This window comes from Carassius gibelio, chromosome B11, assembly GCF_023724105.1.
Source record: "Carassius gibelio isolate Cgi1373 ecotype wild population from Czech Republic chromosome B11, carGib1.2-hapl.c, whole genome shotgun sequence".
In the NCBI taxonomy this organism is placed as follows: Eukaryota; Metazoa; Chordata; class Actinopteri; order Cypriniformes; family Cyprinidae; genus Carassius; species Carassius gibelio.
Window position 1 is genome coordinate 5,916,519 of NC_068406.1, and position 14,607 is coordinate 5,931,125.

The 14,607-nt window shown below is 37.0% G+C and overlaps 2 protein-coding genes across 2 annotated transcripts in view; one reads left to right on the forward strand and one right to left on the reverse strand.

Annotated features, from left to right (window-relative positions):
• LOC127968060 (synapsin-2-like) overlaps positions 1–14,607 on the forward strand; it is a 162,658-nt gene that overhangs the window by 136,024 nt on the left and 12,027 nt on the right. Inside the window, exons 6-9 of the mRNA XM_052568934.1 lie at positions 8,191–8,253; positions 9,063–9,205; positions 9,409–9,483; positions 10,337–10,439. Coding sequence (XP_052424894.1) covers positions 8,191–8,253; positions 9,063–9,205; positions 9,409–9,483; positions 10,337–10,439 — 384 coding nt within the window. The remainder of the gene's footprint in view (positions 1–8,190; positions 8,254–9,062; positions 9,206–9,408; positions 9,484–10,336; positions 10,440–14,607) is intronic.
• On the reverse strand, positions 1,294–7,458 carry LOC127968066 (metalloproteinase inhibitor 4-like). The gene is made up of 5 exons (XM_052568943.1): positions 7,252–7,458; positions 4,107–4,201; positions 3,435–3,540; positions 3,006–3,127; positions 1,294–1,911 (listed from the first exon to the last, which is right to left on the reverse strand). The coding sequence occupies exons 1-5, from the start codon at positions 7,364–7,366 to the stop codon at positions 1,708–1,710; spliced, it is 642 nt and encodes a 213-aa protein (XP_052424903.1). The 5' UTR covers positions 7,367–7,458; the 3' UTR covers positions 1,294–1,707.

Below are 14,607 nucleotides of genomic sequence, written 5' to 3' on the forward strand. Positions count from 1 at the left end.
CACCATATAGATGAGGTTATATTAACTAGTGATCCATCATAAGCATGTTTAAAACATTTACAACAGATAAAACACAATATACAAGAACAGTAACAATATACACAATGACCTAAAGTATATGTGAATTAATTAAAATAAATGATTTTCTATTAATTCATTAGAGAAGAGTCCCTTTTATATGCATTATTTGTCTGTTTTTGAGAGACTTAAGTTAAGAGTGGCTTAACCAAATTTTGGGGCGTTGTAAACCTAGTGTTATCAGATATTGTGCCTTTGGTTGCTAGGGAACCAGAGGCGTGTTCTGTCCATTATGAGGTGTTAGTTAATTTTGGAGGAAGGGTCCATAGACCCTTTGGTTAGATGAGAAGTTTTAGATATTATTTGTTAAATGTTCCAAATAGTTGTGTGTCTGATTGATCCAAATGCTACAGTGCAGCATGTAGGTATAGTCCAGTATTGAACTGTGTTGAAGTTAGTGCAGTGCTGAGTGTGGCATACTGTGTTGTGGGAGTATGCTGTAGGGTGCTGTAGGGTGTATTAGTTCTGATTGTTAGTTCTGACTATCCCTCAGTCGGCTAGTGTGAGATCGGATTCAGCGGTGAGTGAGAGGAGTCTCCTGACACCATTTAGTCAGGGTGCTCACCTCCTCTCTGTAGGCCATCTCATCAATAGCCGCTTTTCCACTGTCGGGCCAGTGCGAGCCAGGGCTTAAAGCGGGGATGGTGAGGGAAAACACAGACATCATGGATGTAATTTATCTGGAAGTATTTACTTGACCTCTCAGTGTCAACTGTCTGTCAATTCTAAGAACGTTAATTTCCTGGTTAAGGAAAATAACTTTCTGTGATACAAGAATTTGATTCATCGCGCTGTTGAGAATGTCTTGAGTCTTAACAAGGAACAAATTCTGAGTTGAAAGAACTTTTTCACGTTTTTGGAACCACATACCTCAAGGTTTGGGGTTAATCAACCATAAGTTCAGGATATACTGTAGCTGATGATAATTTGACAGTGCTTTCTAGAATGCACCCCTGGTTATAGTGATTCTCTTGTGTTTCTTGTGGATTACTTGTTAAAAGACCATTGTGGATTATATTCGTTGACGTGAACTCATTTATAAGCATGAATGTGACAATAAATGTGGAAAAGACCCATTGCACACTCTTTCTTATTTGTGTCTGTATAGAAGATATGTGCCAATTTTTTTTTTAAGAATGCCATTTTATGCCATAAAACCTATATATGTATGTAATGTTTATGTAGTGTTTATGTACATTGTAAAAAAATAATTCATTGTTCTTTTTTTTCTTCTCTTTATTCCTTTTTTAAATAGAAAATGAAATGATTTGGACCTAATGTAAAGGCAAAGTTAAATGACCACATTGATAATTTGACAATACACACACATTTTTCAAAGGAGCACAACAGACTCATGACAACATCTTTGAGTTGGACCATTAATTGTACATGTTAGTTTGAAGAGTATGTCCTTGATGTTTGTTTGAGGAATGCTAAGTGGTTTCTAAGGTGTTCTGGGTGGTTGCTAGGTTGTTGTTTAAAATAGGTGCTCACTAGGCAGTTAGGGTTAGGGTATGTGTGGTCGATAAGCAATGGTGGTTAAGGTGCTCTATGTGGCTACAAGAAAGTACAGCAGGTTAACGGGTTTGCATGTGAATGGTCTGATCTTCTTGGAAACCACTCCTGCTCTCAGTCTTCAGACATGTCAATGGTGTCATTTTCAGAAGGTTTGCCAGTTTCTTCATACCAGCCACAGGAGCCATTTCTGTGTCTGATGCAGGCAGACTGGTTAACCGATATTCCTTCTTCATATGGCCATAAGGATGTCCAGTCAGTCAGTATACACAGATTTTTGGTGCTGGGTTGACAAGGCTTTTCAATGCAGGTAAAAATCTGTAGAGATCACAATGTCAGATAATATAATATAATATAATATAATATAATATAATATAATATAATATAATATAATACAAAACAGGGATTCATTCTCACTATTAACTAGTTGTTTGTTAGCATGCCTATTATTAACATATTGGCTGTTTATTAGTACTCATAAAGCAAACTTTACAAATGTATTAATACCCACTATTAATAAGCAGCAAATTAAGAGTTTATTGAGGCAAAAGTCATAGTTAATAGTGAGAATTGATCCCCAAACTAAAAGTATGATACATTTTTGTTCATTTAAACATTTATAAATTAGAGTATTGTTTTTATTATTATTATTATTATTATTACAGACAATAAAAATGTTTTCTCACTTGGAGTAGTGATTTCCTAAGTTTTATAGAACCTGTTTAATTGGCTTTTGTCCTCTCATTGTGTTGTGTGTTGTGTGTATATATATATATATATATATATATATATATATATATATATATATAAGGAATTCAGTGGAACCACATGATATAATTCAGTAATCGTAATGTTTGGATAATTGTCAACCAGGATGAAATAAATATATGTGTGAGGAGTCACTATCACCAGCTGGAGTGCCCATGATCTCCACCAGAGGGCACTCTATCCCTGAGGTTTACCGTTCACCCAGGATTTCATTTACCATGATCCTTGATCTGAACTCATCTGCATTCCTTATCAATTGCAGTCACCACTCTCTCATTACCTGGTTTTATCTCTCATTCAGGGTTAAATATTGTATGTTTTCCGTTACACTGCAATTCCTAGCCCTGTTCTATTCCTATCTCTGTGTTTGCCTGTGGATCACTCTTGGACTTTTTTTATCGTTGTGTTTCTTTGTAGACTGCCTCTGGACTCTTATCATTCATGGACTGTTTATTGATCGTTTGCTCCCTGCCCTGGCCACATGCCTGTTTCTGGATTATGTTTTGTCTCATCCTTACTGTTGTGTTTGCTGCTGCTGTTTTGAACCCTGCCTGTCTGACCATGCACTTTCAATAAAACCTGAGAGTGGATCCTCAACCTTGCTGTCTCACTCATCACCATTACAATATAACATAGTTTATTACCGTGCAGGTACAGCCCTTCAGATATCTGTATTTGAGGTTCTCTTTTTGCATTAAGGAGAGTTTGTCCCAGGGCTCTATATAGTCACACATTGAAATGAAGAATCCCTCAGGCAGGATGCTTCCTGTGAGATAACAAACATACAGTATCATGAATTTGAATATTGTTAAATTTTCACTGAGCTCCACCTATACAGTGTTAGCCAGTGAATCACCCTTTCACAATGTTTAGATTTTGTCACCTCGAACCTTCACAGATTGCATTATGTATTGGTAAATTAATATAGCCTAACTGGTCATTCTTTCTGAAGAAATATGACATAGGTATATGAGAGCTTACCTGTATTTTTCTAAAGGTGTACACCTTTGGATTTAAAGCTGTTCTGTCCAAGAAAACTTTGGTATTTGTGAAAACTTCCTAAATGCTTTTACCTGAAAGTAGATACTCTCCAAAGGCCAGTCTGACTCCACAGATTGAAGACATCTCATTCGTATAGACACGCTGAATTTCATTTATTTTGTCAAAACCCTTGAAGACCTGCAAAAACAAGATTTTATCAACGACACCATATTACATTTTTACTTGAACCTCTGTTTATTATAAACGGTATTGATGTATATTATAATTAATCTTTACTCTAAACCTAACCATTTTGGGTCTGCTGATCCATTTTCAAAAAGGAAAAAACCAATAACATTCAATTTAATTTAAAATAAATGCTTCTGTGAGCTGATATAGGATGGGCAGAGAGAGAAGAATGAAATTGGCAGATTTGAACTTGGGTAACTAAAACTTTTTTTTTAACTCTAGTATTCATGACACTTACAGTTTCGTATGTTTGTTTGTTTGGTTGGTTTTTGACCAGACTATTGATGTGCTATTAGCCCAGCTGGGCGGCAGAGTTGATTTTTTAATATTCTTATCTTTGAACATTTAAGTGTCTTTTTTTATATCTAACACTACCTTTATCAGCCTACTCTCAGCCAGCTTATCGAGACTGTAACTCTGCCTCCATTTCAATGATAGTCTATTTGGATGAAAGGCCAAAAAGCAGATATTTCCCCAGAAGAACATTTATGTGATCATCAAGTACTTTAGCTCACCTCTATCACTTCGATTTCATATACAATTTTTCCCATGCCAGGTAGATATTCATTGTTGTGTATGATCTTCTCTCCAGTTACCTTGGCTCGCATCACTAATCAGAAACGAGTCAGATGTTATTACTAGTGAGTGACATTGAAAGCAAAGGAATCATTTCAGTGAAATCAGTTTCTTCTGATAGAAACATGCACAGGCTTTATCATGTATATGCTTAATGGTCTTAGTCTAAGGTCAATAATCATGTCAGAACATTAACATTTGACATCAATTTCCAGTTTAAAAAAATCACATTATATTCTAAGCATACAAGAGTTCAGAGTATAACTTACTGTCGTACAGAAATTATTTCAGGATTTTGAGTTTTATGGATCGAAACTGACTCAATTTTAGGTTGTGTCCATCTCGATACTACGTTCTATTTAACCATGGGTGAAGAGGATAAAAATAACTGTTCAATAAGCCCGCCATAGACTCTAATGTTTTGTTCTCAGAGATTCTTATTTTGAAGTTTATTTCTATCTCTTATTCATGGTCTCTGTTTCATGTGTTTAAGTCCTATATTTACTTACACTGTATTTTGATAGCCCTCTTTAGACATTCTGACTTTGTTACAGCACGTAGTCAATAGACTATCTGTTAATAACATGTTAGCAGTTAAGCAGACAGTCTAATACTCTACTGCAGGAGACCTCAACTCTGGACTGCAAAGTTTAGCTCCAAACATAATCAAACACACCCAAACAAGCTAGTCAACTTCTTCAGAATTGCTACAAAGCAAACCACTGGAAGGCAAGTCTGTTACCTTCAGTCAACACAAACTGCCGCGCATCGAAGGAGACCAGAGGCCATTTTTTTTTTAATGGAAAGGAGAGGCTTCACTTCGCTGAATAAACAGCTTTTAAGAGTAAACAGCCTTTCTGCTAATCTTCAACAGGTTTTACACTAAACCGTATATTTGGATTTATCTACTTTTATAGTCCACTCCAAAAAATCACAGACTTTTTGGGACATTTGAGTGTTGCACAACCCTTGAATGAAATGTATTGACCTCAAGGCTATAATGTGATTATCAAGGCACACATGATCCAAGTTAATCTTTATGCTTTCTCCAATAGTAAGTAATACAGACCCTCTAATCTCCCATTAGTAATACAATCTCTGCCACAAAGTGTTGGTGTGTTTAATCCAGTTTGGGAGTAATCTCTGCAGGAAAGTGGATCTGGAGGTCCAGGGTTGAGGAACCCAGCTCTAATGACTGCTAGTTGACCTGAAGCTTCAAAAGAAACCAAAGAGGACCATCAAGAATCATTGCCATAGTTACTAATTTTGTTCACCTGTGTCTCCCTCAGTTTCTTATTTTAACCTTCAGTTATTCTTCATACTCTTTATCAGCGGTTCTCAATTCCAGTGGTCGCACCCCCAGCTCTGCATATTTTGCACGTCTCTCTCTGTTAACACACCTGATTCAGATAATTAGCTCGTTAGAAGTGAGCTCCGTGCATGAACTGTGTTCCGATTGACATGATCCCTACACAGTGTTCATTGCTCCCTACTCCCTGAGCAGGGGAAATCTGTTGAAGTTTACCTCACTTCAGAACATTCATTCACAGATTTGCACTGTGCAACATCTTCACACACGGACAAGTTTGACACTTACCTCGAATACAACAAACATCTGTAGCGATAAGAGAACCATACAGAATGGACTGGAATTGAGAACCTCTGGATATATTATTGTTCAAGGGCGTATGTATTTTTCTTGCATTCTTGTTTAAAAATACACGCGTAGACATAAATTAATTTGTTTTCGATACACATGAGTGCAAGTAGGGAAAATTAGTTTAGATCTTTTTTACTTGCTTACACTTGACATTTAAGTATAATTAATTCAAAACTAATTTCTGAAAGTGGTCATCTCAGACAACTTTATTTGTCTTTGACCCGTTAACATCTTCTGCTGCTTTAGGAGATGAGTTTGCCAAGATGAAAGAATTTGGCATTAAGACCTAAAACATTATTTGGCTAGAAATGAATGGGAGGGTACACTCATGCCATAGTTGTTTTCTAGATGATGGATTATGTGGATTTACTAGATTCACTCAATGAATACTGCAGGAATCTGCATGTCTTTATAACCTCATGCCAGTCATTCCATGCCTTATTGTTCCAGAACAAAGACTGGAATGCCAAAGCAGCTCTGACGCACTGAAGCAGGGATTCAAAACAACTCTTTCGTTCTCGAAATGACACACTTTTAGAAGAATATTTTTAACGAGAGCACCGTAAAAGTCTTGTTTTTCACAAACATTTTTAAAACTAGATAAATGGACCTGAGAATCAAAAGACTTGTTTTCAGAGAACACACTTTGAATATCAATGATTTGTTTTTGTCTTTTGACTAGACACCTACTTCTCTGGTAAACTTTACTTAGTTTCAAGATATTTCGACTGGGTATTTTGTCCTGTAGAACAAGATCTAGTGTTTAAGCTGTAAGTGACTGACTCTGTAATAAGTCAATGTAAAGATGTGTTTTCACAATGCTGAAGGAACTTGGAGGTTTATAATCCAAGAAGAACGCATTCAGTTCTTGCCAATTCAGTAGTCAATGACCTCAATCATGAAGTTCAAATAACATAATTACAATTTTTTAAGCCATAACGGGAGCTAATTAAAAAGTAAAGTCCTCTCCAAGGTGACTAAGAGACTAGATCACTGAACTGTGATTTATTACAGCAGCTTGAATATCAGATTATTTATAATTACAGAGAATCGAGAACTGTTCTAAAAAAGGTTAATATGCCAGATCTTTGTAAAATAAGGAAACTGCTCTTTCAACAACAACTAAATATGGCCTTGATCCTGATCATTATATGCGCATTAATTACACATTTAAAATGTTTGACACATCGCAGAGTCACAACACTGTCCTGAACCTAAACCTGTTGAGATCCTCTCTGATCACAGGCCGTTCCTTGTTAGTACTCACTGTTGACAGACAAGATTATGGAATAGATTATGCAAAAGATTATGGAAAATTACATTGTAATGGTGTAATGGTCTTGATATATTTGTCACAAAATCCTGCCGACCTGGCACTTTACTTTGGCAAAGTTCCGAAAATAAAAGTGTTTTGTTAGACGTACCTATCTCAGACGTGCAGAAGAGCTCCTGGGGGTGTCCTGGAGAACAGCTGCAGGCCTGGACCTCCTTCAGTCCCACAGACAAGAAGAACAGCAGCGCTAGAGTCACAGCAGACATGCTCACGCTAGAGAAGTGATCAGCTTTATCAGAGATACTTCGTCTGTCCGTCTGTAGTGATCTCCTGCTCTCTGCAAGCGCTGCGGGAGTCTTATAGCTTTCATGTCTGGCTGAGGAAAGGACCGCCCTCTAACTAAACAAACCCCACCCTCTACAAACACACACATTTTTATACTGTTCAAACTGTATTTTTGATCACCTTACACCTAAACCTACCCCTCACAGGAAACTTGGTGCATTTCTAGATTGCAGTGTCCTCATGAATCACCTTCATGTTGTAATGCCTTTGTCACACATATTGTCATTATACAAATTTGTGTCCTCATAAACCATATAAACAAGTGCGCGCACACACACACACACACTGTGGAGTTTCAGAAGTGGAGTTGATCAGATCTGACTCTGTTCTCATACTCTTTACCCCATAAGTTCATGGAAATGAATCTGTTTAAATGCTGTGCTGCACTCAGAAGAATATCATATAGCTTAAGTCAAATTGGTTGTCATGTAGCATGCAGTGTTAACAATCCGACGCTTGTGGATAGGACATAAAACTCGTCTTGTTCACACATGCTTGATTTTTAGACTGCATATGATGAGCCGGATTTGATAACTGTCAGCAACACACCTGTTTCTGAAGCATGATAAATGACTGACAGATGCTGAAACTAAAGTTTTTATTGGCCTGTATCTGGGATTAAATGATGTTGTCTTACGTGCAATGACTAGTTCCTGAATCTTTTCATAAAGTCAGTAACCCATGCAACCATGGATCATGCATATTAAAGAAAGTCAACAGTGAAAACTCTGAATCTGTGTTTCAGATCTCAATGCCAACGTTCCCTGCGGTGGTGAAGATCGGACATGCTCACTCGGGAATGGGGAAGGTATGATAAAATGTTTGACTGATGTGAAAACAGCTCTTCAAAAGGTTCATTTTGATACATGTTACTTCATTTGTTTTTTACTGTTATATTTTTGGTTAATATTTCATTTAATAGTTTTTAGTAATTTATAGTATTCTTTTGTAATTGTACTTTTATTTGCTTTTGGTTTTATTGGGTTCCACTTTATTTTAAGATGTTATTATTACAGTGACTGAGTAATATTAATTAACTACATGTACCAATATGGTTAGGGTTTGTCTACTTGCATGTAATTATGCATAATTTATTCTTATTATTATTGTATTATGTAACATGAGTAACAAGGACACCTTAATTAAAGTTACATTTTATTTTTAATTTTTTTTTAGCTTCATTTATCTTTTTAGGCTTTTAATAGTTTGGTTACACTTTATTTTGATGGTCCTCTTCAGACATTACTCTAAGTAACTTTGCACTAACTTGTGATTAAATTGTAAATGCATGTCAACTAACTGTCATTAGAGTATTAGTAGACTGTTAGGTTAAGATTATTAGAATTACTTGCAAAGTACTTTGCTGTTGTGGAGCGTCAAAATAAAGTGTTAGCAGTCTGCTAGTCTACTAATACTCAATGACTTCTAGTTGACATGTAGTTGTAAATTTGACAATAATAACTCTGATATATACAGTTCTGAACAGAAATAAATCAAGTGTGTACATAATTCTGTTTGATTGTGTGGACCGCTGTGCTTGATTCTTAAATCATGATTCATTATAAATTCATTATAAATTGGTTAGGACAGCATATTAATGGAGCATTGCCTTGGCAGGTGAAAGTTGACAATCACAGTGACTTCCAAGACATTGCGAGTGTTGTGGCCATCACTCAAACCTACACCACCACAGAGCCCTTCATTGACGCTAAATATGACATCAGGGTCCAGAAGATCGGTTCTGACTACAAAGCGTACATGTAAGTACAATTAAAGGGAACTGAGGCTTTCAAGCGTCATAAAATCATAATATCTTATCATAATGGCAGTCTATGCATCTTCTGATGTCATACAATAGCAAATCATAATTTTCTGGTGAAGCATTCCTTTGATAAAGATTGGTGAAATCATTGATGTGATCCAGTTTGAGCTGTGTGATATGATCAATGATTTGGATTCACAGGAGAACATCCATCTCTGGCAACTGGAAATCAAACACAGGCTCTGCCATGCTGGAGCAAGTGGCCATGACCGACAAGTGAGTAAGACAGATACAAACACTCTGGATGAACTTGCTGTGTCGGTGCAGTCTTTTAGTCCAATCTATTGGAATGGCATCTTTATGCTAGTGCACACTATAATAAACCTTTAATGCATAACGCAAAAATGGACTTTGGGGTGCATATAATATGAAGTTTACAGTGCATATGCTGCACATCTACCCTACAACCCTAAAGTTGTAGCGGATGTGCTACAAAAATACTGTGCTTTGGGAAACAGTCATGACTAGATAATTAATTTCTCCATCAATGCATTACACTATAGTAAGTTATGACAGGGTTGTACAAGAAAAAAACATCCCAGATTGGCTTTTACAGACCAGAAAGACCAAGCTATAGAATCGCTTCAGAATTTATTAGTCACGTTAATGTAGCGCTGGAAATGAAAACTGCACATATGCTGCCAAATGATGCAAATACACTGTGCAAATACTGTACATTAGTTGCAGATCAGATTAATAAATCTAATTTATCTGGGAAAATAACTCACAGAGTATGCATGCTGATTTAGCCAAGTGGTCCAAATCTAATAAACCATAAAGGTACAAATATCATCCTGGCTTGCCATATGAGCAGCTGAGCAACCTTGTTAGTGAAGATTAAATATTTTCTTAGTGAATGTCTATAATTATTGATCAGAGCAACAAAACCAAAAGATGAGTTTAAATGCAGGAAGGGAACAAGTTGAGCAGTACTGACAATTCTGTGAGAATAATACTGAAGTAGATGGGGATTTTGGAATAGGTGTTTAACAAGCGTTTCATTGTGTAACTCATCGTGAAGTGATCAGAGAGCAGGAACTGGGAAAGTGAAAGCTCTTCTGTCCTGCAGATATAAGCTGTGGGTGGACGCCTGTGCAGATGTCTTCGGAGGTTTAGACATCTGTGCTTTTAAAGCCATACATGGAAAGGATGGAAAGGACTACATCACTGAGGTGAGAGCATAATAACACGAGCACTGATTCAAACCACCTCATGTGAGCTGATAGCTGAAGATCAACACCAGACAATGAGACAGAAGATTATAGTGAAGAGAGGAGGCGTTGACCACAGCGACAGGACACAGACACGTGGGTGCATGCCTTCTGAGGTTCTGCAGAAAACACATAAATCCTTGCCATTCCATTGTGAGGAATGTGAGTCAGACATTGCAATAGTTCTTTGGAAGCTCACATTTTTGCTCATGTGAGGGAAGAACTCAAGTGTTTATGTTCTTAGGACACTCCTATAGTTTTTAATTTCCTGCTAATATTCAAAGATGTGTAGGTCATTTGCTCGACACTTGGCATTAAACAACAGATTTGGCCCTAAAATGTTGGAAAGTTTCATATAAATTCTGCCAGAAGCAGCCAGTAAACCCAGTCTCATAAGACAGGCGTCGCTGATGTGATGTCAGCTCACAATGATTATACCACAGTGTGTTTTGTTACAGCTAAAATAAATGGGTTTTGTTATGTTGTACTGTCATGATATTTTATAACTCCATCCCAGCCTTAAAGTAAAACCATTTTAAACAATATAAGACTTAACAGCCAGATAGGTTTATACTCACAATATCTTTAATTACCGTACACTATTAAAAAGCTGTTTTTGAGCACATGAATCCACCTTTTACTCCTAACCCTGTAAACCAAACCACCTCTCAGCAATGGAAAAGACATAGCAAGCACATAAATGTACAGATGCAATCATGTCTTTGCAGACAACCTGGAACTAGACTGATTCTGGAACTTCTGGAAAACACATGGAAAATGAGAGAAAATGTAAAATGTCTTGGAAAATCTTGTAGTTGTCCTGAAAAACTATCATTTTTAAAATTTTAATTGTTTTCACCACTGGCCGAAAACAATTAAAGGGTTAGTTCACACAACAAAGAAAATTCTGTCATTAATAACTCACCCTCATGTCGTTCCAAACCCGTGAGACCTCTGATCATCTTCAAGACACAAATTAAGATATTTTCGATGAAATCCGAGAGCTCTCTGACCCTCCTTAGACAGCAACACAATTGCAATGTTCCCAGGCTCAGAAACGTAGCAAGGAGATCATTAAAATAGTGCAGGTGACATCGGGGTTCAACCGTAATTTTACAAAGCAACAAGAACACTTTTGTGCACAAAGAAAGCAAAAATAACAACTTTACTCAACAATGATTTTTCCAGAGTTACCATCTTCCGTCATACGTACACTGTTAGCAATTGATGTAATTTTCACAATATATTTTACAACAATACACTGTATTCATGGTTTTTATTGTAAATTCAAATGCATGATGGGAAATTGATGGACAGTCCTGTAATATTATTGTAACTACACTGTAGAGGCATTATTTTACAGACACCACAAAGCATTGTGGGATAGCATTAAAACTGGTACTGGTACAGTTTTCTTAACGTTAAATGAAACTTTTTAAAAGGTATGATGTTTCTCAAACATTCTTTCAACTTCATTTTGATTTAAAAATTCAACATTCTAGGAACGTTGATTTGTAACATTCCAAGAACATTTCTGCATATATAAAGCAGATCAACAAGTCTGTTTTAATAACAACCAACTAACTGCACTAAAATGGTTTAAATGACCCAACTGATATAAAAACAAATAGTTTGAAACTGTTGTGGTTCGTACACTGATGTTTAACAGTGAATAAATATTGTATTTTGGGAATTTTTTGTTAAAAACATGTTTTAGATTATTTATACACTCACAGACATCAACATTTGGCATATTAAACACAACAATGGTGACATGTTTCATGCCAGCATGCAAAACAGGTTCATGGCTCCCAGCATGCATTGCTGCAATATTTTTTTCGGGATTGTCACCACTGTTGAGGATTGTACGACAACAATACAAAATACAACATTTTATTGTATTACTGCTATTGTAATCACAGCAACACTGCTGTATAAACACAGAATTGTGTTGTATTAAATCAACAGTATGTTTCTTGTATATTGTTTGCTGTAAATTCAAGGTAATTAGTTGCCAGGAGTTTCCTGTAAAAATACAATACATTTTTAACAGTGTAAACATCATAAGTAGGGTTGTTTATGTTCAGCATGCACAAACTTCATCCTGAACATAAACAGATAAAACATTGATTACTTCTAAAATGATGGAAGACAGTAACTCGGTGAGAAGAATTGTTGAATAAAATAGGTTATTATTGTTTTCTCTGTGCACAAAAGTGTTCTCGTTGCTTTGTAAAATTAGAGTTGAACCCCTGATGTCACATGGACTATTTTAATGATCTTCTTATGTTTCTGAGCCTGGGAACATTGCAGTTGTGTTGCTGTCTATGGAGGGTCAGAGAGCTCTTGGATTTTATCAAAAATATCTTAAACTGTGTTCTGAAGATGAACAGAGGTCTCACGGGTTTGGAACAACATGAGGGTGAGTCATTAATGACATAATTTAAATTTTGGGGTGAACTAACCCTTTAGTGTTAGTAGTAGAAAACTGTCATAAATCAGAAATGGCCAGATGTTGCTCCAAATGCGAGACTGGACGATTGTTCTTGTTTTATTTTAGCCAATCTCTGTTCTGGACTTGCACACAAGCTGTATAACAAGTCTGTAAACGGGCCATTAACAAAGACAAGAATGCTGAAGATGCTCACTGTTCATGATGCTCAAAATATTGGAAATAAAAATACAATACCTTTACACATTAGATTAGATTATATTAGATTTAACTTTGTCATTATGCAGAGTACAAGTACAGAGCTAATGAAGTGCAGTTAGCATCTAACCAGAAGTGCAAGAATATAGTGTTTTGTATACATAAAAGTGCAGAGTAAGTAAAGCTATGATATACAGCATGTACCGTGGAGTTGCTATATACAGTACTGATCAGAGTATATACAGAATATAAATATGAATGCAATTTAGGGATTGTATGTGCATTATGAACAGAGCAAAGAAGGATTATATATACATTATGAACAGCAGGAACGTGAGAACACTGATAATAAATACAGTTGGATGAGTTTGCAAACAATATTGTTGAACCATGTAATCTATGCAAAATAACAGTAATGCAATATTTTTAATATAAATATTTTACTGTGCTTGTACAGTAACAACTATAGAAAGTTTATAGTGTAATAGCTTTAGCCATGTGCAGTCTGTGCAAAAATATGAATAGTGCAAATAATGTATGTAAAGTACTGTGACCACCAGTGCAGTAAAAGAGCAGGTTCAGGTTAGATTGGTGGTGAGGTGTTCAGAAGTGTCACAGCCTCAGGAAAGAAGCTCTTCCTGAGCCTACTAGTTTGAGAGCGTAGGCTTCTGTAACGCCTGCCGGATGAAAGGAGGGTGAAGAGTCCATGGTTAGGGTGAGAGGTTTCCTTGATGATGTTTCTTGCCCTGCCCTGACAGCGCTTGTGATAGATGTTCTCGATGGAAGTTAACTGGGTGCCGGTGATCCGTTGAGTAGTTTTCACCACCCGCTGGAGTGCTTTGCGGTCAGATGCAGAGATATTGCTGTACCATACTGAGATGCAGTTTGTGAGTATGCTCTCAGTGGTACAGTGGTAGAATTCAGCAAGGATCTTGGGACTCAGGTGAACTTTCTTAAGGCTATGTAAGAAGTAAAGGCGCTGCTGTGCCTTTTTGACCAGTGTGGAGGTGTTTAGGGACCAGGTGAGGTCATCAGAGATATGGATGTCAAGGAACTTGAAACTCGACACACGCTCCACTACAGCTCCATTGATGTAGATGGGTGTGTGTGCATGATTGCTAGTCCGCCTGAAGTCCACAATGATCTCCTTAGTCTTCTGGGTGTTTAGTTCCAGGTTGTTGGTGACACACCACACAGCCAGGTGCTGCATCTCATCCCTGTAGGCTGACTCATCGTCATCCTTGATCAGACCTACCACCGTGTCATCTGCAAATTTGATTAAGGTGTTGGAGCCATAAACAGGAGCACAGTCATGGGTGAATAGGGAGTACAGGAGAGGGCTCAGTACGCAGCCCTGTGGCACTCCAGTGTTCAGGGTGATGATGGAGGAGAAGAGGTTATCTAACTTAACAGACTGAGGTCTGTTAGTCAGAAAATCTAGAATCCAGTTGCAGATGGGTGTGCTGATTCCAAGATGGC

Bases quoted from the DNA above. Each gene is read 5' to 3' on its own strand.
- LOC127968066 (XM_052568943.1), bottom strand. From the start codon at position 7,366: ATGTCTGCTGTGACTCTAGCGCTGCTGTTCTTCTTGTCTGTGGGACTG. The intron at 3,128-3,434 runs GTAAAAGCATTT...GTTATCTCACAG, and splicing joins TGGAGAGTATCTACTTTCAG to GAAGCATCCTGCCTGAGGGA. The intron at 1,912-3,005 runs GTAATAAACTAT...TGATCTCTACAG, and splicing joins TGAAGGGCTGTACCTGCACG to ATTTTTACCTGCATTGAAAA.